Source organism: Argiope bruennichi, chromosome 8 (assembly GCF_947563725.1).
Source record: "Argiope bruennichi chromosome 8, qqArgBrue1.1, whole genome shotgun sequence".
Classification (NCBI taxonomy): Eukaryota; Metazoa; Arthropoda; class Arachnida; order Araneae; family Araneidae; genus Argiope; species Argiope bruennichi.
Window position 1 is genome coordinate 103,803,735 of NC_079158.1, and position 25,896 is coordinate 103,829,630.

Consider the following 25,896-nt stretch of genomic DNA (forward strand, 5'->3'; position numbering starts at 1 on the left):
AAAATATGTATATATTTCTGTGATCTTATATTTTTCTCTCAATTGTTTTTAGGTTCAGAAATATGCTTTATCAACATATCAGGAAGGGAATTTTAAATTATATTTTAATTTCAAACATATCATTTAGAAATTCAAACACTTATGATGATTATGCATAAAAGCCCTATGACTGGCCTATTTAAAAATTCATTCTTTTATTTAAAATGGAATTTTCTTAAGGTCACAAATTGAGCTTTAACCCCACTAAATTCTATGGTTGGATTCTTTACTAATAATAAGAAATTATATGGATTTCATCCTGATATGTTATTGAATCCTCAACCTCTTACTGTTTTGAAGCATCCAAAATATCTCGATCCTGAGATATTGAATAAAAACATACAGATCATCTTGCTAGAAGATGCCTCAACATACTAAAATATATCTCAGGACGTGACTGGGGAGCTAACATTACTACTGTCAGAAATACCTATATTTCTCTTATTCGGTCTGTTCTGGAATATGGATATCCAATTTGGTTCATAAAAGAGAACATCTGCTTTTCTCGGAGTTCGGAACAACAATCAAAGACTCAAAAGAAACGGTCCATTTAGTCAAGTACTCATTAGCAATATTGTCATAGTGCTGTGGAACAGCATCGCTTGACATAGCATTTCAATCTATCTGATGGTATTGATATATTTTGACCCATACCGACCTTCCTGTTCAAATGATCTACCAGTTTATCTAAGGCATTCCTGTCGATACTGCTTCATTCAGGGGTGGTCGGTTGTACACAAAAAGAAGTTTATCTAAGGCAAATGACATGTGAGGGAATTCATCATATTCCAAGGGAGGCAGTTCGGATGTATATGGATGGTAGCAAAGATGCTATTGTCTGTACTGCAGAGGAATCTACATCAAATCTCAAGATAATGAGTTAAAAATACAGATGAGAAATCCCATCTTCTGCTCTGCTTTTCATAGCGAGCTAGCTTATTGCTATCAATGAAGGATTGGAATTGCTCAAGGCACTCACTCATAAAAATGAAATCTGGATTCTGCCAGATATTAGAAAGTAAATTCAACACCTGGCCAACTGGCATATTATTAGGGGTAATATGGGAGATGAATATACTTAAAAACCTAAAACGTCTTTCCTTGTCTCATCAGATTAAGTTACAATGGATACCCTATCATGTTGGCATCAAGGATAATGAGAATGTGGACACTGGCTAAAACAGGAGTTTGTGATGCCTCTGTGTCTACTGAAATTCTTAACTACATGTAAATTTTTACAACAGCTGAAACCACTTGACGTGTCCCACCAGTACATCGGTGGTACGGTAGTCGTCGTCCAGGGGGCTGTCTGAATGTTGATTGTAGTAGGCAGAATCAGACTACTCTTACTCGCATTCTCAATGGACACCTTAGAACTATGAAATATTCTGAGGGTTCTAAGTGCTTTGAAGTCTGTACCAAGTATTTTATGAAAGAAACTTCATCTGATCACATTCTTATTTGTCTGGGTCTCTCCAGGCAGGATCTTATTGACAATCCATTGTTAGTATTGGAATTTTCAGGGTGAACAATTTCATAGACTTTATATAGTTCTGCTTTCTTGGGGATGTGCAATAACACAGGATTATTTCTACCAGTATTAAAAAAAAAAGCACAAAAAGCAGAATATCCACCAATGTATATCAATTTATGCCAAAAAAGTTCAAGATTTTGAAAGTACTTTAAAATATGGAAATGGATAGCTTTCAGGTACAGAGATAAATCGTTTTTACCGAACAATATGGAGTCACAAACAAAAAGGATATACAATGTAAAGCTTTAAAATGATACAAATATAAAAATAGCATTACAAGTCGTACTCAGGAGGACAGATATAAAGCAAGTACCAAAAATTAAACCTTTAGAATTTTTAAAGTATTCAAAGGAATATGCAATCTGAAATTATATGCTTTACCTATTGTTATTTAGCAATTGTGCCTGGGTAAATTTATATTCCTTAAAAACATATATTGCACCTTTTATATGTTGTATGATTTCTTTTTATTTACTTAAATCAATGATAAAAGTATATAGAGGTTACCTTTAGCTTTAGCAATTCCATGTTCTATTTAAAAAATGATTTGTTGGCCTGCATTTAAAATTTGCCAGTTTTTGGAACAGAACCTATACAGAATTTCAAAAGGTATAGATCACCAATTAGTTACAAATTAGGAAATGCATGAGCTGCAGATAAAATTAGTTAAAAACGTTTTATTTTAGAATGAATTTAGAAAAGTATCAGAATTTTCACTTAATTTCATTATATTAAGTTTCCTAGCAGTTTTAAATATATTATTTAAAATTCAAAATCACTAAAAAATGTTAATGTATTCAAAGTGGTCGATCTAAAATGTTTTCCATTACTATATAATTTTAAAAAACTTGCTTAATAAATCATTATTTCCTTTTATTCATCCTAAACAATCAGTTAGAAGGAAAAAAAAATGAATTATCAAGAACATAAAAAACACAGTCTTTGTAAAATAAAGTATTTAATGACTAAAATCGGATCAATGACTATGTACAAATAGCTGAATGCATTGATGTATCACTCAAATGTGTAGTCCAGCCTTGCAGGCTATCACTGTGACTGCTGCTGTTCTTCATCTGTGGATGAATGTTGATCTGCTGTAACTGCTTGAATTTGTACAGTAGCTGTACCACCTCCAGGTGTTTGGGTCAAAAATACTGGAGTACCAGATGTGGCTACCTGTCCAGATGCCTGTGCAACTTGCTGAATTTGATAGACAGCCTTCAAAAAGTAAAATTTATAATTTTATTAATGGATAACAAAGTGCAATGAGAATTAATATATAAAAGAGTTTTAACCTTCATTATCAAAGATATTCTAAGCAATTAGGACACAAAATTAGTTCAAGATAAAAGTTATATGTTTAATCACATGGTGTAAAAATGTTACATGTTATCAATAACAAGCATTTAGATGGGCAACACTTTCAGTGCAAATTAAGTTAAGACAACAGCTGGAGTTCAAGGTTGAAATAATTTCAACATGCAAAGACATTCATTAGAAATTTGCCATCACCAGCAAAACGAATAAAGATACCCCCATCGGTGCAAATTATAAACATGGGAAGAAATTTATAATGTATCTATGATATGGGTTTATACTTTGAAATATTTTGCACTAAATAAAATTATCCTTTGTGAGAATAATTTATCTTTATTGTAAGGGAAGTGAAAATGATTCATGAAAATATATTTTAAGTAATAACATTTTATAAAAAAAGTTAACCAATTTTCAAATGATTATATGATAATTTTAATCTCAAATATATTCAGAAAACACAATTATCACCGATCCCCCCCCCACCTTCAGCAAATACCTAGTAAAAAAAAAAAAAAAAAAAAGAAAATAAACAAGTCAACTATTCTTTTTTTTAAAAGTGCAACAAAAAAATATATAGAGAAGAAACTTTTTTTTTAAAAAAAAGCAAAATTAAATTTTTAAATAATATTTTAATATTGAAAATTCAAAAACTCATACAGTTAAAAAATGTAATTCAGCTATATATTCTTGCAAATACTGTCTGACTGACAATATCTTAACTAGCTTTTTTTTAATGAAATATTTAAAAAATTTCATATAGACAGTTTAACATGGATTAAAAAAACAAACAATAACAAGCACAACAGAAAAGGAACACACAAATACATTTAAAGCAACAATCAGAGCATTGAATCAAAATGAAAAAGGGGTGCTAAATATTAATTTCAAATGGGAAAAGCAATTTCAAATTCAGAAGCTATGGGGAATATTATTATATTAAGGGATAATGTGAAAACCAACCTGAGCCTGCTGTTGCTGAGTAAGCTGTTGGCTAGCTTGTTGAAACACAGTCCCCTGACAAAATAAAATACTATAAGCATGCACAACACAATGGGATTAAGCTGATAGAGGGTTAGACATAGCTCAAGACTACATTACAAAGCATAAACCAAATACAAATAGGAACATTGATTAAAACAAAGCAAATACATTGACATGCATACATAAAACAACACGTGTGATTTTTTTTTTGCAGATATAAACAAATATGTAATTATATATGAACTGAAAATTTCATTAAGTTCATATTCGTTAATATTTAGAACAGATATTATTATAAATATAATACTAATGTACTGTGTGTATCTAGTTACAAATATTTTAGTTGAAACTTAGAAGTACAACAACTCTACAAAAGAGATATCGTTCTTTATCAGTGCTCGCCACTAAAATTACACACCGAATGTGTTTTTCAAATATTGGAATTAAAACAATGGAAACAAAAAACATTTTGTGAATCTGATAAATTGAAATCATATTGCATTTGGACAGATAAAAACTTAGCTAATCAGATTTTTTAAAAAAATTATGAAGATTAGCATTTTATTTTTCTATATAAAATTTTATTCAGACAATAATAAATTGTTACAGCATATTATATATATGCTGAAAAATAAATTATTGATTATAGATATGGTTAGACTATGTATAATGTTCTACTTTAAGGGAGGACAAATTTATTTATTAACAAAATGATTAACTTTATTAACTACTGTCTAGAAATTTTTATATTATGACTATCTTTTTTTCTTTATTTAATCTACTTCCAATCATGAAATTAGTCTCCCAATAAAAATGTATGTTTTGAAGAAAATTTTGAAAATTACAGGTTCTGAAAAACAGATTCCTTTTACATTGAACTAATAATGAATTTTTGACAAGATCTCTGAAACTGTTGCATATTTCTCATTTTTTTTTTATACTAACAGTTTATTCACCAAATAATTGTTTTATCACTTTTTGCTAGTCTTGCGGATTAGAAAACACGCAAATTTTTTATATGACTGATCAGCACTGTAAGAAATGATATATGAGTGTTTAGGCTTAATGAAGGCCCCCCCCCCCAATTCAATTTGGATATTTCAATACATCAATTTATTATTTTTTTAAAGAAAGAAAGAAAGAAAGGGAAAATTATTTGTTATATGTGGTTTATCCTTTCAATAAAACTGCAATGTTTTAAATTCATGGTTGATTTCACATCAAGATATGCATTACACAAATTTTGAGACCCTCCAGCTTTTCCAAGTACCATGAGATTGCTTGTAGCACTATGTAAAAAATTGTTACTACATATCTCACTAAAAGTGATGGCACTTCAAAATTGACAATCAACATGAAAAACCAATCAGAATTTGCAAGATATAGACTGGAAGATTATATATCCAGCCTGTCCCAGTTCTCTCTAAATTCATTTCCACCATGCCATTTAGAATGGCTGTTTATTAAATGTAGGAATGTGGGAAAGATTTGGGAGCATGGAATGGGATGACTTGCTATGTACTTTAAAAATGCACTTTAGAATTCAGGATTTGATTTGATTTGCAAGGTTTTTTTGGCGCAAGAGCCACATTTGGCTAAGCTGCACCACTTTAGAATTCAGGAGTTGGGATGAAGTTGATCTAGGTATGATTATGGATTAGTGGCTTAAACATAAGATGGCAAACATGCAAAATCATTCAGTTCAAATGACAGTTCCAATTTCAAAATATTTTCAGCCGAATTATCAGTGATCTACTACAATATTATCGTTATATTGCATTTTTTGTAACTAAAAGTAATCTTGAAATAATTTTTTAACATAAATACTATACAGAAACCTTCTGTTGGTTAGTTAAGCCACAAAAAAGTTAAACCATTTCAAATATCATTTTCCAATACTGGATTATTCCATAATATTAATTCAAAAGAATCATAATTTAATATTGTCATAGTAAACAGATGATAAAAAAATTAACATATGGCTACAGCACAAACGACAACACTTAACATTCATGTGTTTGTGCATTAATTTAGTATGAGAAGGGAAGAAAAAAGAAAACATTTACAATACACATAGAGGTGGAATGAAACATTTTGGAAAGGACAAACAATTTATAGATATACACAAAACATGCTATTCAAAATTTTTATATATGCATATATAAAAATTTTGAAAACACAAAATAAGATGTTAAGTGAACTAAATACAGTCAAATCAAGTTAATATATAAAATTACAGAGTTGTTTTATTTATAGACAGAATTTTTGCATGCAATTGTGGAAGGGTGTTGGGCCACAACCTCAACCTAACTCACCTGAGGATATTGCTGGGTTTCATTTGAATTAACCCCATTCCAGAGGTTCTCTGCACTCACCTGAGTTGCAGTCTGCTGCACTTGGGAAGCATTCTGTTGAACAGGGGCTGCATGAATTATAATTGGCTGATTGGTATTCTGACCCTGCATTTGCATTCGTATTAGCTGCAATTGACTGGGGTTTAACTGAAACTAAAATAATAAGACAATAGAGCAATTTTTATAATATATATTGGAATCAGTAAAAGTAGCTGTATATGTTAAGAAGCAAAATTATCACAGAAATATTGTTAGTCAATTTCATCTTTAAAATACATTCTAATGTGATGTATTTAAAAATTTGGAGGAGGAAGGGGAGGGAAATGAAATTAATCCTTTAGAGGGCATAATTCCGAGCCATTGACAAATAAAATTTTTTAAGATTACATTATGATAAATTGACGATGTAAATATTAAAACATCAATAGTTCATTGATTTGTCATTTAATTTATGAAATAAGGGGTGGTAAATATGTATACCAGAGATCATTCAATGGAAATCGAAAGTGGTAAGCATACTTACCATTGAGTGTTAAGGGTAAAAAATATCATTGCATGTTCAATGGTAAATAGATATATTAAATTTTAATACAATTTTTTTAGTTATAAATCATGGGATTGTTTGGAATTCAAATTGAGAAATGTCTTACATTAAAATTTGAAGCTCATGTATTGCAATTGTTATTGAAGCTCATGTATCATTTCAATTGTTAGTCTGGCTGGGAGGATTGCTACATTTCATACAAATACAACTGCTCCAATCAGATGCAATTTTCAACAGTTTTTGTTCATTTTAAAAAAATTAATGTTGAATGTAAATAAATTCAATAACAAATAATGATGATTAAATATTAGAATATCTTAGCTATAAGGAACACAACACAGTGGTGGTGCATTTCTGAAAACTTTTACAGGAGTTAAAATTTAATGACAAATGTTAGAACTTAATGTCTCTATGAAAACCCTTACATCGTGAACTGGCAGCGGTAAGCATATTTTCCACTTTCGAAAATGATATTTCACTATAGATTTAATGTATTTCTGAGCTATTAAGGTAGCTCAATCGAATTTTAAATATCTGATTACCCTATTTATCAGTTTACAATACTTTTTTGAGTCCTCATAAAAAAAAAATCTTTTGCAGATGGTAAAAGCATATACCAGAGAACTATAAAGGGTTAAATAATACAGATATACTTTTAGTCAGAAAATGTAATCTCTTTTCCCAAAATGTGAGCATTCAAATTACATTAACAGATGTACTTAATATATTCTTTCTACTTCTTCAAATACAACTCTCAATATTTAAGAGTAAGGATGAAAAAGTGTCCATATATAAAACTTTATCAAAACTTACAGGTATTTGCTGAATTTCACCATTGCTGTTTAAAAACTGTTGAACAATTTGTATACCACCACCAGCTTGATTCACTTGGTTGGCTATTGGCTGCTGCAACTGTAATACCTGTTGAGCAGATGTCTAAAAGAGAAACAGATATTTAGATGTGTAATATAAACAGGAAACTATAACATAAAATCCAGAGAGGTTATAAAAGTAATTAACTGTAATATTTATTTACAGCAAAGTTAAATTAAAAAGAACAAGTTTATTTAGTAAAACTGATTCTATTAAAAGACTCAATAAAATCTTTTTATATTTGGTGATAAATTTATTCATAGTACAATTGACACATCATTTATTATAGCTTAATTTTTTTTAACCTAACATCTTGGAATTGGATTAAATATATTTCAATTTAACTCATATAATTTAACCATACATCAAAATGTATGATCTACCCATTTTTCCAAGTTGAAAGTTATCACATCAAAATAATTTATTGCACAAAAGGTTAAACAAGTTAACTATACAAAATCCATAGACGTTATAAAAGGAATCAGTTGCAAAATTTATTTGCGGCACAGTGAAATTAAAAAGAACAAGGCTTAGCATAAATTCCACCAAAGGCATTTTGCAAGTTATTATATATGATTAATAGAATTGAATTATGTCTAAATCAACAATTAAGTAATACATTTACTTACAACTTTAATTCTTCAAGCAACTTAGTTCCTAAACAGCAAATGCTTAAATATTTCAACATTCTCAAAATACAATGTAAGTGGATTAAATATATTTCATACAAAAATTCATCTACACATCAAAAAGTATGATATACCTATTTCCCCAAATTAAAAGTTATTACATCAAAACAATTTACAGCTGGGAAGGTTAAACATTCTAGCTGTCCATGTAAAATCATCAAAATTAAAGTTCAATAAAGAAATGTATAGAAAATTAAAGCATATATTATTATTGTTTCACACTCTCAAAAATTATCACAAAATCTAGAACAAATTTGGTACCTGTTGATTGTTCTGAACTTGGACTTGTTGAACTTGTACTTGAGCAGCTTGAGCTTGTTGTTGTGCAGCTTCAGTAGGAACCTATGGATAGCATTGTTATTATTGTTATTTTATACATACTTTGTTTATGATTAAAAATTTTATCAACCAATCAGACTTAATATTAAGCTTTATATAATATATAAATCTGTTTATTTTAAATAAGCTTAATATAAGTCTACTTTTATAATCAACATATTTATTGCATTAGGAACAAGTTATTTAACAAATTATTTATTTAGTAAAACTGATTCTATTAAAAGACTGTCTATAAAATATTTTTATATTTGGTGATACATTTATTCATAGTACAATTGACACATCATTTATTACAGCTTAATTTTTTTAACCTAATGTCCTGGAAACATTATGAGAGTATAGAAATAGTAGAAGTGATACAGATTTCGAAACAAACAAACAAACACTGAACTTCATAACATGATGAATTGCTTCATACATAAGCAGTAAGAATGTATGATTAACTGAACATTAAAATGAATAAATTTATATAAAAAGTGCTTGAGATATAAAAAAAATATTATGTAAGCAGAAAATTAATCAGTCCCAAGAATGATAAAAATTGTTTCTAAAAGTGTTGAAATAAGTATATTTGCAAAATTATCTCAGTAAGTATCTATATTTGATCTAATATTAAAATGATAACTAAGTTTTGATTTGGATAAAAAGTCTTTGGTATAAGTTGTTCTTTACTATAATGCTGGCATAAAAATGAAACTTACAGCTTGAACTTGTAAAACATTTGGCACAGAGAATGTAGGCGAGGCATTTTGGACTGATAAAGGCTGAGTAGTAGCAATCTGCTGTACTGCTGCAGATGCTGGAACTAACTGAATCTACAGAATTACAATGAATAAAATATGTGAAGAGATTCATTACATAATAAACAAATAGACAAATTCTAAGAATCTATTTCATATTTAACAAGAAAATTTCTCGAGTTATATATACAGGAATTATTTTATGTGTAAAATAATTCATAAATTCACAATAGAAAATGAAATAAAATCAACAGTTTTTAGAATGAAAGAAAGTGGCTAAATCTTTTTATAATTAATAGGCATAATTTACTTTGCATTTAAAACTAATTGTTAACTGCATCCCTTTATATGTTTAGTGCATAGTATCTTTAGCTACTAATTTAAATTAACTGATGAAATAACGTAAATTTAAATGTTAAGAAAATATCTTTTAAACTCATTTCTGCGAATATATGTATATTTCATTTAATATGATCTTCTGTAATTAAGTAGTAGATTAAATTAAAAAAAGGAAGAAACTGGGGCTTTCTTTCAGTCTGAAAAGAGCTATTTCATTCAGAAAAATTAAAACCATTTCTTTCATTACTTATGACCTCATTTTTTTAGTTCCAAAAAATTATTACATTATATATATAATATACAAGTTAAATCTTGGAATTTTTTCACAACAGACATATCAGCACCAATAGCGAATTTTGACATCATGGCACTTCTAAGAAATCTCTATCGATGATAAAATAAAGACATAATTTAAAATAAATTTATTCGTTTTTAAATTTTATATACATACAAAGTAGTCCTTCTATCCATATTAAATTAAGAATGGTGGCAATTACTGCCACAAACTTGGTATCCAAATATAGTAGAGTGGCAATGCACTACACGGCGAGATCGGTCATCGCCATCTCACGGCAAATACTGAATTTGGTATTATTATCATGAAAACGATATATATAAAAAAGTTACTTAAAAAATTGTAATCTTCAATTTAAAGCGAAAAGACATCTAGATCGCAATGCTAAGAACAAAATGCATAAAACACACATCTGTTTGTCACGATTTCTGATATTCTTAAGCTAGAATAGCTTTAGAAATAAAACAGAACAATTAATTGTCAGTAAATATTTTTACTTTTGGCCTATGCCTATGACACAGCCATCGATCTATTTATTTGTTCAAAAATATTATCTTATCTGTTGTCGCGAATTATTACATCACAGGCTTAGAGCTATATTACTATACCTAGACACTGTTGTATCTAAACAATTTGTGGCAATTATTGACATCGTTTTCAAATTAACGTGGAGTAAAAGGACTTCAGTGGATATCCTGCAAAAATTATCAGTTGAAAAATTGATTTGATGAAAAAATATAGATGAGCAGAAAAATTTGTTAAGAACATTTTTTCAATTTGGCTGTATATTGCCATATGCAACCTCTTTATATAGGCAAAAAGACCAAATTAAATCAAAGTAGCTTTGTTTTTTTATATTACCACCGCAAATATTGTTTTGAATAAAATAAAAAAAATTATATATTTGTTGCTTTTGATTATCAAATTGATATATACTTATTATATAATAAACATACCTCGTTGTCTTTCTATATTTAGCAATACAGGGGAAAAAGAAGAGCATTACCAAACTGTCCCCCCCACCAACAAAAAGTTTTAAAAACGACTAAAAATATTTATCTTATGTACAAAAGAAATCATTAATAACGTTTTTATTGTCTTTTTTTTCTCTTTTTTTTGAAAAAATGTTTTTTTTTAAAAAATGATTATATAAATCGTAAATTAAAATAGAGAGATTTAGTTTGAAATCTAAGACAACTAAACGAAACTGTACCTTAAATTATATTCATATTCTAAATTTAATTAATTTATTCAAGTTTCCTGGTAGAGAACGAAATACTAAATGAATATTCCCAAATCGCAATAAGAAAAATCAAAACACAAAATGATTATAAAAACACAAAAAAAATATTAAAGTTTGAAGGTAATATAAATAATGAGTGGTATTAAAATGTTATTTTTGAAATAATAACGAAAGAAATAACGGAAATAAATGATAATAACGCAAATCGGGAAATTTAATGCGGTAATGAAACACATCAATGCATTAAAATGCCACTTTTCTAGTAGAATTTATGTGTGTGCATTTCTTTTTATACGTAAACAGTTTTATTTTTGACATTTCTAACAATAAGAGCTAAAATGTGCTGGATCCTATCAATTCGGAAATAAAGCAAAATGAGTTTTCGAACCGAATCCGATCACTTTCCGCTCGGATTACTAATTGAAAATAAATAGAGCACACAGAGAAAATGTCGTTTGCAGATCCATTGCATCTGCAATCTATTTATGTACATCAGTGGGCGTTGCAGATTGAGTCCAGAAATAGCCGTTGCTAGGAGACGACACGGGCCGACTCGCCTCTACTTTGCTATCATTGTTTTCATAAAGAGCATATAAAATTTCCAAAACAACAATATTTGAATTGAAGCACCAAGTTGTTAAAATTTCTGCAATTGCATTGAAACTTTGGTTTAATATTTCGCGCATTTAATGTTTTTCCGCCAGTAACATTTTTCTTCATTGGTGCCACAGAATTTCCTATATTTGTGACGTTAAAAAGTCTGGAATTTAACTTTATCACTTTGAAAAATTTCTAGCATTTAAAGTTTTATAGGCGGAAAGAGTTATAGCACAATTTTCCTAAAATCGTCAGCAAATGTGACGGGAGGTGGGAAAAGAAGACGAAAAAAAAAAAAAAAAAAAAAAAAAAAAAAAAAGGGGAAAAAAAGATTTTCCTGCCATTTTTTTTTTTTTTTTTGCAGTATTCGGAATCCTCCGCATCCCCTTACTTTTGGTTAAATTATACCATCTTTTTTTTTTTAAACTTTTATATGATGACAAAGGACAGACTCTTAGAATCCTGACTGATCTATATCGCAATGTTTATTTACTGAAGTTACGTCCTTGAAAGCTCACATTCTTTCGAGCTTTTTGGTTAGTTCTGGGTGTTAAAATTATGGAGTCAAAAAAACCACCGATGTTTTTGTGGGTAAAATCAAAAAATAATTAAAAAAAAAAAAAAAAAAAAAAAAAAACCAAATTTGCAACGGCAGTAGAGTTGATTTTTCTAAATTAATTAGAATTCAATATTCACCTTTCCAAACGATTTTAAAGTAAGCAAATTAGAAAATAACGGAAAAATTGGTAAAAAACAACTTTGAAATTGTCACTGTTTGAGGAGTATGAAAATTTATTGTTTCAAAAACTCAATGTAGTTCATGCAACAAACAGAGGCGGCATTAATAGAGCAGGGGGGGATTGCTCGCCTATCGATAACTTCTTGCCCCCTCCCCGACGGAGAAAGATATTGAGAATTCCGTAAGCAAAAATCCTCACCCTTTAGTACGGTTATCGAGAACTGGGCATTAACATATATGATAATTTAATATGAAATAAACAATTGAAATATCCAAGTAACAATTGAAAATGATTATATTTGACAGAATAATCGTCAGGGCGACAAGTCAATAAGATGTCGTGTTTTGCCGATCGTTTTTTTTTTTTTTTTGGTTAATCGATTTTGAAATCAATGTGGTGGATGTCGACGATAGATTTTCAGACAGCTGATTTAAATGTCGTTCATTCAGTTTATAACTTGCTCTATATTTGTCAGAAAAACCGATAGGTTGGCAAATGAGTAAGATGTCGCATTTTTGTTGACTGTTCTTTGTCTTTCGGTTAAGATATTATTATGATGGATAAAATGTTTTTATATTCATCCATTATTTCGATCAACTGCCAGGGGAATTTACGAAAAATTAAAGCACTTATTTTATGCATAATTGGGAAATAAGGTTAATTTCCTTGTTGCGGTGTTTACTGAATAGTTCGGAAAAAAGTCGTCATTTTATTCTAATTCTTGCTGTCTCGACAATGAATTTTCACATTTTTAAAATTTATTACGCTTATTTCATTATGATAATTTTCTGATTAAAATCTGATCAAAGGTTAAAGTAAATTTAATAAAACATATGCAACTACTGTCGACATACTTTTTAATATGCATACCAATAAAAGTCGCTTTGATGTAGTCAAATTATGTAAATTCACTATAAATCACTAGAGTAAATAAACTGAGTATTTGTAAGTTAGGTTTATTTGACACAACCAAAAAGTTTCTTTTTTTTCCCCTAATCCAATTTATTAAGTTACAATTATTTCCCTCATAGAATGTTATCGATTGTAATTGTAAAAGATAAAATATATGTGATATGGTAGCTTTTCAGATACACTAAAATAGCTTATTTAAGTACTCACTAAATTTGATAAATAAACTAGAATCTAAATTTGTTAGATTCTACATTCAGTACTATAACTATACAATAAGAAAATGTAATTTTTTCCCCCTTCCAATTACTCTTTACGACAAAAATTACATAATTCCAAGCGCTTCTAAATTTTTAACAGATTTTGGACAAAAGTATCTTCATAAAATAAAGATCAAAATAGACGTTCATAGAATATTCACATAAATAATACTAAGACAAATTATCCATGCAATTAAAAAGAATTTTTTTCTCCAGAAAACAAATTTGCAATAACTCCTAGGGAAAAATTATTTAATTATAAGAAAACGTACGTAGAAATGAGGAAAGAAGAGTTCAAATTCAGGATCATATAAATTCTTATTAAATATTACATAATATTTATTCTTATTAAATCTATACTTATATAAAGTTCAATGTGTGTGTGTGTTGGCGCTCTACAGAAAAGACCATTTGACCTACAGCTACCAAATTTGGTACGTGTATTATTTTTATAAATTAGTTGTATGCTAGGTGTATTGTTTATAGGTTAGTTGTATGCTTTTGTAATTAAATTGTATTTCTGTTAGTTTAAGTTAATCGTTTTTTAAGTAATTTTTTTTACCTGTTTTCGACCGATTATTTTAAACGATTCTGTTTATTTTCTTAGCGTTTGATGCATTTAAAATCAAGCATTGTTAATTAATAGACCTGCTCATGATGAATCTGTAAAAATTTTGTTGACAAATTCTTGAGATATTACATAAATTATGAAAGATATTCTTTAGTGCCCATAAGGTTTAAACGCTCAGTGACTCTGTTTTCAGTAAACATATCACACACACACACACACACACACACACACACACACACACACACACACACACACACACACACACACACAAAAAAAAAAAAAAACTTTGTCTCAGTAAAAAATATTATTAGATTAATTGCAGATTAATCATTTCCACTTTAATTTAAAGCATAAATTCTACGGGAGCTAACAGAAAATTAGAGAGATACAGCTTACGTTATGACTGAAGGCCTATATAATATTATGAGTGAATTGAAATGTGAAGTTTTAAAATATTTTAATGAAGAAGCTATTAAAGCAGGAATTACTTTAATAATTAATTATTAAAATTTTAAGGAGCATTAAGATTGACGAACCGGCTGGTCGTCAAAGGCGGCTAGTATTACATAAGAGAATAAATTCGTTCATATATTTACAAAAAAAAAAAAAAAAAAAAAAAAAAAAACACCTCTAATCTTTTTATAAAAAAAACATCATCGTATATATGTATTTTTTTTTTTTTAAATAAGTGATTACGTCAAAGATCGATTTTTGGGGAAAATATTGATTTATTCGAAATAGATTTTCCACCATTTCTGGAAAATAAAAATAAATAAAATCAAGATGTTTTAAGAACTGAATTCCCCTCAAATAAAAATTCTCGGACGATAAAAACAATTTTTGAAAAATACCTTCGCTAATTGAACAGACAAATGCGCTCACAGAAACGTTAGATTCCTTTGGTTCTTAATCAATGCAGAGTCCATATTGTAGGTTTAAAGCTATAAAATATAAGATTAGAAATTTGATTTGCAGAATACGCTCGTTTTGCACTATCGAAGCCAAACTCTGGAAAATACTCTTCTACGTATAGAATATGGAGGCAAGAAAAGTCAGTAAATGTACAAGAAGTCCTTCAAATAATTTCTTCACACAGGAGAGAATCCGGAGTAAATGCATCTCAAGTTCCTTTGTGAAAGGCAATCAGAGGTGACAGATTTGAGAATAATAATTCTAATTCTGAGAGTTCTTTTTCATTTTTGGTGACTGATGATTCTGTACCAGAGATTTAATAAATAAAATTTAAAAAATTAAAAAATTAAAGATTTAAAATTTGCATCAGAGATTGATCTAATAAACGGAAATTCGAATAGTTCAGCTTTGATAATGAAGAACATAGAATTCCATCTGCGATAGAAGCCATTCAATCTTTGAAAATAATGACAGCGGTCGTTTCAAATGATGAGAAAAGTTCGCAGAAAATCGTATGTAGTAAGAATGCGATTTGCGATGTTTCGGATAAAATTAATAATAGAAATGCACGTGTTAAAATGGTCTAAACGAGTTAAATAATTACATCTTATGTAATCTGAGTCAATAAATGCTTTAATAAATTACGAATGTTTAGCTTTTATCTATACTCTGTTTCACTCTAACTTGGCAGTAGTGTATATTCTAGGCATGCCGAATCGCAGTCGTTATCAGGGGAACTGGGTTACTTTAAAGTACAAAGTTACTAGAAATGCAAATCACTGGCGAAACCTTATCTCGCAAATTTTTCGCCAAATAGTAAATATTTATTTACTTTATTATATTATCACTTTATCGGAGAATTAATTGTTTCCTTATTTTCATTATTTTTTTAATATTATTGATACATTATTTTAATAAATCATTAATGTTATTTCATTTCGTTTCATCGTTTCTGAAAAGAAAACCCTAAATCTTTCAATATTCGGTAAAGCGTAGTTCGGTTAATGTTTTTCGAAAAGATATCTGTATAATCATTCACATCTTTTAAAACTTTATCTAATGTTGGGATTTCATTTCTACGAAAATATGCATGGATTTTTCGTCAAATACAGAATAATGTAAAATCATCATATTTTACAAGACCTGAATGTTTGGCGGAGATGTAAAAGAAAAGTGCGCCAAATATTTGACCTTGAAGACCGGTTCTAGCCAAAGTGGAATTCATTATGTCAATCTTTTAGTTTTATTCGTTCGCTTTATTTACAAAATACTTAACATATAAGCACTTCTAACTTGAGAATAATTTTAAATACATATTGATAAAAAAAGGATTTCTGTAATTTATGATATTATTTGATAAATTTCTGCGCATTTTAAATATTTTAAAGTCGGAATTGATAGGGAACTCTTTCCCAACGCGGAGCGTCACATTTTCTACCTTTTACAATACTGCCAAGTTAGGGTGAAACAGAGTATAGAAATGCAGATCGCTGGCGAAATTTTATCTCTCAAATTTTTCGCCAAATAGTAAATATTTATTTACTTTATCATATTATCACTTTATCGAAGAATTAATTGTTTCCTTATTTTCATTATTTTTTCAATATTATTGACACATTATTTTAATAAATCATTAAAGTTATTTCATTTCGTTTCACCGTTTCTCAAAAGAAAACAATATATCTTTCAATATTCTGTAAAGCGTAGTTCGGCTAATGTTTTTCGAAAAGATATCTGTATCATCGCTCACAACTTTTAAAACTTTATCTAATGTTGGGATCTCATTTCTGCGAAAAAAATGCATAGATTTTTCGTCAAATGCAGAATAATGTAAAATCATCATATTTTACAAGACCTGAATATTTATCTACTGAGCCTGGTCGCTTCTTTCCAGGGGCAGTTAAAGGATGCCTTTATTTCTTTTTCCAAAAGGAAAACTGTTAATTGCGAAACATCTGTAAGATGCGAAACTTTATCAACGATTTGATTGATGGAATCTTAAGGGTTTTCTCGGAGTCGAGAATAAACATTTAATATGTTTTTACATGTTGCACTTTTTGTTGGTTTCACTCGTCTTGAAGGTGTGCACAGCGTAGTCGGTGAAAACACTGTCTCTTTTTCAAACGTTTTAGAAGTTAATAGAAATGACGAATCGAATAAATATTCACCAAACAAAACTAATAACTACTAATGCGATTAATAGTATCAAAAATATCAGCTGCTAAAAAAGCGAGAATAAAAAAGTAAGAAAGATGATAATGGTTGCGAACTGAATGAAGTTGAGTTGGCGGAGACGTAAAAGAAAAGCGCGCCAAATATTGACCTTGAAGACCGGTTCTAGCCAAAGTGGAATTCATTATGTCAATCTTTCAGTTTTATTCGTTCGCTTTATTTACAAAATACTTAACATATAAGCACTTCTAACTTGAGAATAATTTTAAATACGTATTGATAAAAAAAAAAGGATTTCTGTAATTTATGATATTATTTGATAAATTTCTGCGCATTTTAACTATTTTAAATTCGGATGGGGAACTCTTTCCCAACGCAGAGCGTCACATTTTCTACCTTTTACTATACTGCCAAGTTAGGGTGAAACAGAGTATAGATCCTATGCTTTCTGAATCACATTTAACAAAGTATTCTTGCGACACTAATATTTTAAATAAAAAGAGATACACTCCAATCAACTCAGTCAGTCATTGAAATTGACTGATTTAGGAAAATTAAAATAATATTATTTAATAAAAATGGGTCATTTTAGACCACTTCATCTACCATCTGATACCCCAATCAGCGTTCAGGGTTTCACAAGACTGATTGGCTGAAGATTATGAAAATGTTGATTGTTCTGAACTATTCTATTCAAAACTTCATAAATCGATCAAATTTGATATCAGAAGATCGAAACGTTCATTTATTTATTTAAAAGTTGAAAATTCAAGAATATGTTTCCTTAGAACCAAAGGACTTTATAAAATTTAGACTACATAATTCTTTTGATGTACAATTATGGACCAAAACAAAATAAATATTGATATTCCCGTCATTTAAATCCTTTTGGAAGTAAAATTAAAAACTGAATTTTATTATAAGTCAGAGAAATTTTTGTTGCATAATTCTTGAGATATTACGTAAATTATGAAAATTATTCTGTAGTGCATATATGTCTTAAATGCTAAATGATCTTGTTTTGAATAATCATATTAAAAAAAATATTACTTGGTTTCAGTTAATTGCAGTTCAATCATTTCCAATTTAATTTAAAGTTGAAATTTTACGGGCGTGGGGAGAAAATTAAAAAATACATAGTACATTATGGCTTAAGGAATATATAATATATCAGTCAAAACTTGAAGTTTAAAAATATTTTGATAAAGAAGCTGTTAAAAAAAATAACATAATTGAAAATTTTTATGAGCATTGAGATTGATGAACCGGCTGGTTGCCAAAGGCGGATAGTATAAAAATTCAATTAATTTCTAAAACAGAGTGCATTTTCAGAGGAGGCTCCGTTTACAAACACAGCGCTAACATTTCTAAGAAAGCAATTCAAAAACACGTATTAGATTTCTTCCACTATTGTTCTATGAAACGAATTACAACGAAAAAAACCCTCATTCCAGCCAAAAGAATCGACAAAAATATCGTTTTAAATAAATAAATTTAAAAAAAAGCGTTCTCAAATTGCACATTGCTTTTTCGCTGAATAACAGAAAAATCATTGATTGAATTTGCATTGAATAAAAATATGACCTTCTGAGTGAAATACCAAGTTCGATGTCACTTCGCATTTTTCCGTGCTATTCCCGCACTTTTTAAGTAATGAGAGCATCTGTTTTTATCAAATACTGCTCACATAATTTGTTTAATATGGCGAATATCTGTTTTCGCTCACTACTCAAGAATACTGATAAACGTTCAGGGCTCAATTTTCAAAGATTCGAGATTCAATTTGTGCATAGAGTAGAAATAGAATAGGGGATGCCAAGAGGCGATTATATTGTGATAATAAAATGAAAGAAGAACGAAATTCCTCATTTGGGTCTTGGAGGGCATTCAGTTTTTAATGCACCTCTTATTAGTATCTGTAACTGTAAAATATCTAAAAAAAAGTTTTAAAAAAATGCTTTGATGCATAAAGCACGATTTTTTTATATCCATTAAAATTTCATAATCTTGACATCGCGTTAATAAATTGTATACAAATTAATAGTTACAGATATTTTAACTTTTAAAATAAGAAGAATTAGCATTTTCTTACCTTCTGTCTTCTAAATAATATTGTTACAAATCTGTAATTTTGCTACCCGGCCCAAATAGTGTCATCGTAAGAAAGACAATTGTACGATCTGTCCTGTGCATGTTGAGTGGATGCCGCGTCAATAACCTCGGAGCTTGGCGACAAATTTGGCGAGCATTTGGCGGTTTGGCGATGAATTTGGCGACTACTGGAAAGTTCGAGAACTTTCACGATCCATCCACTAAGACCCAAGATACACTCAAATACGCCCTGATTGGTCAGAAGATTCTAGCCCCGCCTCCCGGAACTATAAAAGACGGGCACTCAGAAGCTACGAAGAAGTCACCAAGACAAGACCCAAAGCCCATTTCAACACCCAGGAATCAGAACACGGTGCCCACTTCAATGGCTAATGAAGAAATAACATCGTTCCAAGAAACCCTGCAAATCATAAGAGAACTCAAAGAAATACTCCAGGAATTCCCCAAACTAATGGAGGCAGTGAAACTTGCAAGAAAAACAAACGACAAAGAAGAGAAAAAGCTTATCATCCTTAACGCGCTGATCGGCTAAGTCCGCTCAGAATTCAAGAAATCCCACTACAATAACCCAGCTTTCTGATTGGTCCCCCAGGTACAATGGATTATCCGGCTCCGGCCCCACTTCAAGACCAAAAGTGCTCCTACTTCACCCTCTCCTACTCCCTTGACCGTCTGCTTTGCTATTGGCTGAGACATCTCACCCTCTCTCCCTCACCTGCCATGCGACTTTTCATCAGTCGATACTGCTCCATTTCTCCTTCAACCATCACTGGAGACGTCACAGTCTATGGAAATTTATGTCAAGCTAGGCCATCTCTATCTGCTATGTTGGAGGTAGCCCACATCGGGCGGGTACTCCACTAATCTTTGCTATTTCAGCTACGAAGAAGTCGTACGGCCACGGCAAAGTATAGACAGCAAAGCACTGTGAAGTCTCTCCTTACCGGGGATAAGCCCCTGCCGGGGCTAGGCGCCCCGTCAACCCAACCATCAAGCTACGAAGAAGTCGTGTGTATCGGCGGAAGTTGTGTGTGTGAGAGTGGTCGGAGTCGCCGACAGGTAAAGAAACTGGAGGATTAGACAGCAAGCAAGCTGCTAAACTTACAATTAAATGCGCTGAGTAATTACAATTGAGTGGCGGTATTTGTTGTAGAAGAAAAAATTTTGTAACAATATATATCTTTTTCTTTTAAACAAGGTTTATTTAAATCAAAAGATACGTCTTTATATGTAAAATCATACATAGAAGAGAAAGAAAATTTAATATTCGTAAGCTGTAAAGTTATTATCTTTTAGTAACTTATTTCATAGCTTACGAATAAAGTAAAATTCTTGTTGAAGAAAACTATTTAAAATATAATGATCTTTCATACTAAAAAAAACAAACAAATTATTTAAGGGTTTAATGAAAACATTGAAATATGATTTAAAATTCAAGTACGGAAATTATGAATTTTTCTACCCAGAAAATGTTTTACCCGTTTTTGAAACTTCACGAACGATTGAAATACATCAGAAATTTTTCTCACTAGAAAATGTTGCACCTTTTCTTAAATAATAGTCTATAATTGTAAAGTAATATTTATCTCCCCCCCCCCCACTCTGGCTTACGACTGATATTGAGTTACAAAAATCTATGTGAAGCAATTCCAACGGGTGTTTTGATCTAGCGAATCACGCCGATTCCAATGAAATTCTTTTTGTTTAGCTTGCTTAGAAAACAATTCGTTTCAACATCAATTAAATTTTTTATTCACACCAATATCTCTACTGGTTTTCATTACGCAATCCTTATTAACATGGCAAAAACGTTCGTATCATATTTCCATTGATCCGTTATTCGATTTGTTGGCTAATGTTGCTAACCGAGTTCATTAGTTTATTCCATTAGTAACCAGAGCAATATAAATCGTTGGTTTAAAGTAATATAGGTTTTTACGATATAAAGCAAAGAAGAGCTTCTTCAATGATTTTTACCTTCAGAACTTACAATGTGAGCACCTTTAATTTCCAGTTTGAACCCGTATAACAAATTCCTTCTTAACTTGAGATTATATTAAGATTCTGATAAAGCAATCTCATTGAAATAATCTTGATGTGTAGCTTAAAATTAGATATTTCCGATTCCTTCAACTAGACAGTCTTCATTCCCTATCGCTAACGGCATTTCTATGTCTGTAATAGATTAAGGTCTAAAAATATGCTTTTATCTTAACAGAAGTAAATTGCTGCAGCTGTATTTAAATAGCCAGATCCCTTTTTCAAAGCTGTCATCGGATGAGCTACAATTTTTCTGGATCAGCCTTTAATTCAATTAATCTACATTCTGTTTCATAAAACTTAAATTTGGTTGTGGGGGCTTTGATTACAGTTTTTAACCTTACAAGGAAGCTTTAAATAGTAGGATTCTGCTCCCTAAATTTCAAGATTCACGTTGTGATTCTTTTGTGATCATTACGTGCCCCAAATCGTTTCGTTCCCTTGCTATATAAATATTGCATTTCGATTAGTAATAGGAAATTATAAATACATCCATTACTAAAAGTAATGTTAAATTATTTAAATGCATGAGCTGCTAACATTAATTTTTTTTATCAATAATTAAAATTAAAATTTTTGTAGCAAGGAGGTATATGTAAATGTTAAAAACCAAAATTATATAATTTTAAGATGTTTAAAAAATCTTTGAATCTACCTCCTTTTCCTTTTTCTGATAGATATATTTCATCAAAATTGGTCATCATAATGTTAATAACATTGAGATAAACATCAAAGACGATAAGTATTAATAAAATTAATTTAATCATGTCAATCAGCTTTGATGAATATCGTATCACAAAAAGATGCCATATTATTTTAAATTACACTTAAACAATAATAATAGAGCATTCTGAGTATTTAACTATATTTCAAAGTGGCAAAATTTATTAATGATGTTCCTGTAATTTGGAAATTTCACTTCCTATGCAACAATGCTTTGCAATTCTATTTCGTTTCTTTTCATTTTCCATAATTTCTCGATTTATAATCGAAACTGTTTGACTTAAGCTATTACCCTATAACCAAAAATCATGTAAACAATCTGAACGTGCGAACTTTCAACACCATAAATACAACAATTAAGCACTACGGTATGTGTCAGTAGGGATTCTAAGAGTCCGCCCATTGTCATCATATAAAAGATTAAAAAAAAATTCCCATTTTAACACAAAGAAAGGGGTTGGGTAGGATTCTGGATACTGCATTGTGTCTATTGGCAAGAAAAGCTGTTTCTTTTTCCCACACACCTCATCAAATTTGCTGCAAATTTTTGATTTTCATCAATTGCTAACGATGTTTCATTCTACTTATGAAGAAATACCAGAGAATTATCATGGTCGGTAAAAATTACCGATTTATAAAAAAAATTCCAATTTTACAATAAATTTTACTGACCTTACCCTATTGCCCGGAATTCTCTGACGAATCCGGTTTTTCCGGTAGGCTGGTCACTCAGTATTATGAAAAACTATACAAAATTTAAAATCTTAAGATCTTTAACAACTATCTAGTATTAATGCTACTGAAAAATAAAAAAGGTTACCTGTTGAGGTTGAGCCTGTTGAATCTGAGTTTGTTGACCTTGCTGCGAGACTCCAGAAGTTTGTTGTTGTAGGGCAGCTTGGTGTTGTTGTGCAAGTTGGAAATAATACTGAACCTGATCAGGATGCATTGTAGCTGTACGAACATTCTCTTCAGTTCGCTTAGGTGGTTTTAATTCTTCGCGAGGAACAATGTCAATCAAAAAATCAAACTGGTCGTACTTTGTGATTGCCATGGCAATATCATTTCTCTGCCCAAGAAAATTAACCATCAGTAAATTTAAGAGAGGAAATTAAATTTCTTTAAAAAAATAATGCAGAGATAAAGTTATTTTTGAATATAAAATGCAATTAGAATGAAATAAATGCTCAACTATATAATTTACAAATGACTGTATTTCCATGAAGTAAGTGCAAAAAGGGAATTTTGACTTCCTGATTATAACAATTTTCTGAAACATTCTAACATAATATTCATAAATTTTTGTTAATAACATAAATTTCAAGATTCCTATTTACAAATAATTTATTAAGTTAGGAAAAAAAAACTATTCATCTTTATTCTGAAAATGCAGAATTGATGTTGAAATTATCTTTCATATTTTTAATTTATCATCAAACAACAACTTTTCAAAATCAAATAAAAAAAGATATATCAAAATTTGTCACATTCTTATGAAATACAATATACTAGGCTTTTTTTAAACTCTATTAAGATATGGTTTATTTAATTATTTCTTTGTCAGACCAAAGTCTGATATCCAAAATGATATGCTAGAAATTTCAAAATCTTATTATTTCATTATCATAAGCTGATATTTGTAATTCATAGAAAGATTTCCATTTCACATTCGTAGATGATAATCTATACTCATAAATGACTCTATGCATAAAGCTGAAAAGTTACTTAACTTATTTTTTTCTTTCTTTACTACAATAATTTCTTATTTTAAAAGGTAGTTGTGAAAATTGTGAAACCATAAAGTTTAACTGCTATGATAGGATGATTGTTTTAGGTAGGATCCAGAAATCCTCTTCCAGCATTATAGACTACTAAGCAGTTATACAAAATGATTTTAGATTATATGGAGACTCAGCATATTGCATTCAGTTTTTAAAAATATTATCTAATTTGATGATTAACATTAAATTGAATGCAATTTCATTCCTGCATCTGATGAGCTTTCATAAAAAGAAATTTATAAAGAAAATACACCATTACTGAATTTTAAATATTTAAATTTGAGAAATTCTGAGTTCAGAAGACAGGAAATATAAGGAAAAGTTTTTATGTAAAGCTCTCTTCTAAAATATCACAACAGTATACAATTCATGCTTAAATTTTAAAAAAGTAAACAATTTTCAAAGAAAAATGTTATTTCAAGTAATTAAAATGCACATATAAAAAATAAGCAGAGGAAGATATTATAAAATTTTGCTTCTGAAAAAACGTATCACGGACTTATTTTTTAACTGCCTAAGGATCAAATTCTTTTTTTATTGCTAGATGTATAAATACAAATGTAGAATAAACTAATTTAGAATATGTCCTTAAATTATTAAGGATTAAAACTTGGAATTTATGTTAATATGCAAAGTGAAACAGTCAATGATAAGCATACCTGCAATGTACGTCGTTTGTTATCTTCTGTGTGAACCCAGGCCCTTAGTGATAATTCAGTTATAAATAATTCTGCAGCTTTGGCAAATAAAACAGGAGCTTCAGCACTAATCATCTAGAAATTTTATTAAAAAAATATTTTCTAGTTTTTACAATACATACACCATACAAAGGAATAAATAATGAAGCTTTCTAACTTACATGCTAATTGATACATAAAATCAATTATTATAAGAATAAGTTCTGAATGAATAGGTTTTTAAAAGTAAATAAAATATCATATCTCATTATTCAGCCATTTAGAATTAATTGATAAAGTTCTCTATTGTAAGCAAATCATTGTTTCTGTTATATTTCTATTTATTACAAAAAAAAAAAAAAAGCAGTAGAGTTTATGAAAACATGCCATATAACTCAAAATGAATTTGATCGTTGAAGATTCCTCAAGCAAAAAGTTAAATTAATGATAAATTTAACAAGGGAATTTGGTGCTCTGCGAAATCAGACCTTCAAATTTAAACATATTGCAACATGGCTGATCTTTATTATTTTTTTGAATAGACATTACTATACTTTTATATGTCAATAAGTATTGTAAAAATTTCAATTAATCTAAATTACTTATATGCTTTTTCAAAAATTTTTAATTTAGCAATGAATGTTTCCAATCATAGCACCATGACTCAAAAAATTATATTACTCTTTATAAATGTATGATTAAATTCTATATCTTTAAATAAAAACCTATTCAAACTAAGATTCAAAAATCACAAAAGTTAAAAAAATAAAAAATAAATAGGATATTTACAAATTCACCTGAATTATGGGAAGAATCCATGTGAAAATATTAATTTTCCAATGCTTCTTTTAAGTAACAATGGATAAGTATTAAATATGATTTAATCTCAACCACTGATAATTTTTATATTTTTTTAGTGAATACAAATATAAAGCATTTAGAATGTCTCTTCAAAAATTAAATAACATTACTGAAATTTTTTTTCTTTCTTTCTTTGGTTGCTAAATATATTTTTATATTCTTACCTTAACATCTTCATCTAGTTTCATTATCTTTTTTATTCGAGCCAAGGGAAGTTCTTGACTTTTGAAATCATTCTGGAAAGAGGGAAAAAA

General features: G+C 29.4%; 1 protein-coding gene across 5 annotated transcripts in view; it reads right to left on the minus strand.

Annotated features, from left to right (window-relative positions):
• Window positions 1-2,514: 2,514 nt before the first annotated feature.
• LOC129981066 (nuclear transcription factor Y subunit gamma-like) overlaps window positions 2,515-25,896 on the minus strand; it is a 31,999-nt gene continuing 8,617 nt past the window's right edge. For 2 of the 5 annotated variants that reach the window (XM_056091703.1, XM_056091704.1), the window contains exons 3-11: window positions 25,807-25,878; window positions 24,764-24,877; window positions 23,144-23,392; window positions 9,372-9,485; window positions 8,593-8,673; window positions 7,583-7,705; window positions 6,187-6,378; window positions 3,851-3,904; window positions 2,515-2,791 (exon numbers count right to left, since the gene is read on the minus strand). In XM_056091703.1, the coding sequence (XP_055947678.1) occupies window positions 2,621-2,791; window positions 3,851-3,904; window positions 6,187-6,378; window positions 7,583-7,705; window positions 8,593-8,673; window positions 9,372-9,485; window positions 23,144-23,392; window positions 24,764-24,877; window positions 25,807-25,878 (1,170 nt within the window). In that variant the 3' untranslated portion in view covers window positions 2,515-2,620. The remainder of the gene's footprint in view (window positions 2,792-3,850; window positions 3,905-6,186; window positions 6,379-7,582; window positions 7,706-8,592; window positions 8,674-9,371; window positions 9,486-23,143; window positions 23,393-24,763; window positions 24,878-25,806; window positions 25,879-25,896) is intronic. The other 3 variants (XM_056091707.1, XM_056091708.1, XM_056091705.1) reach the window with 3 other exon arrangements.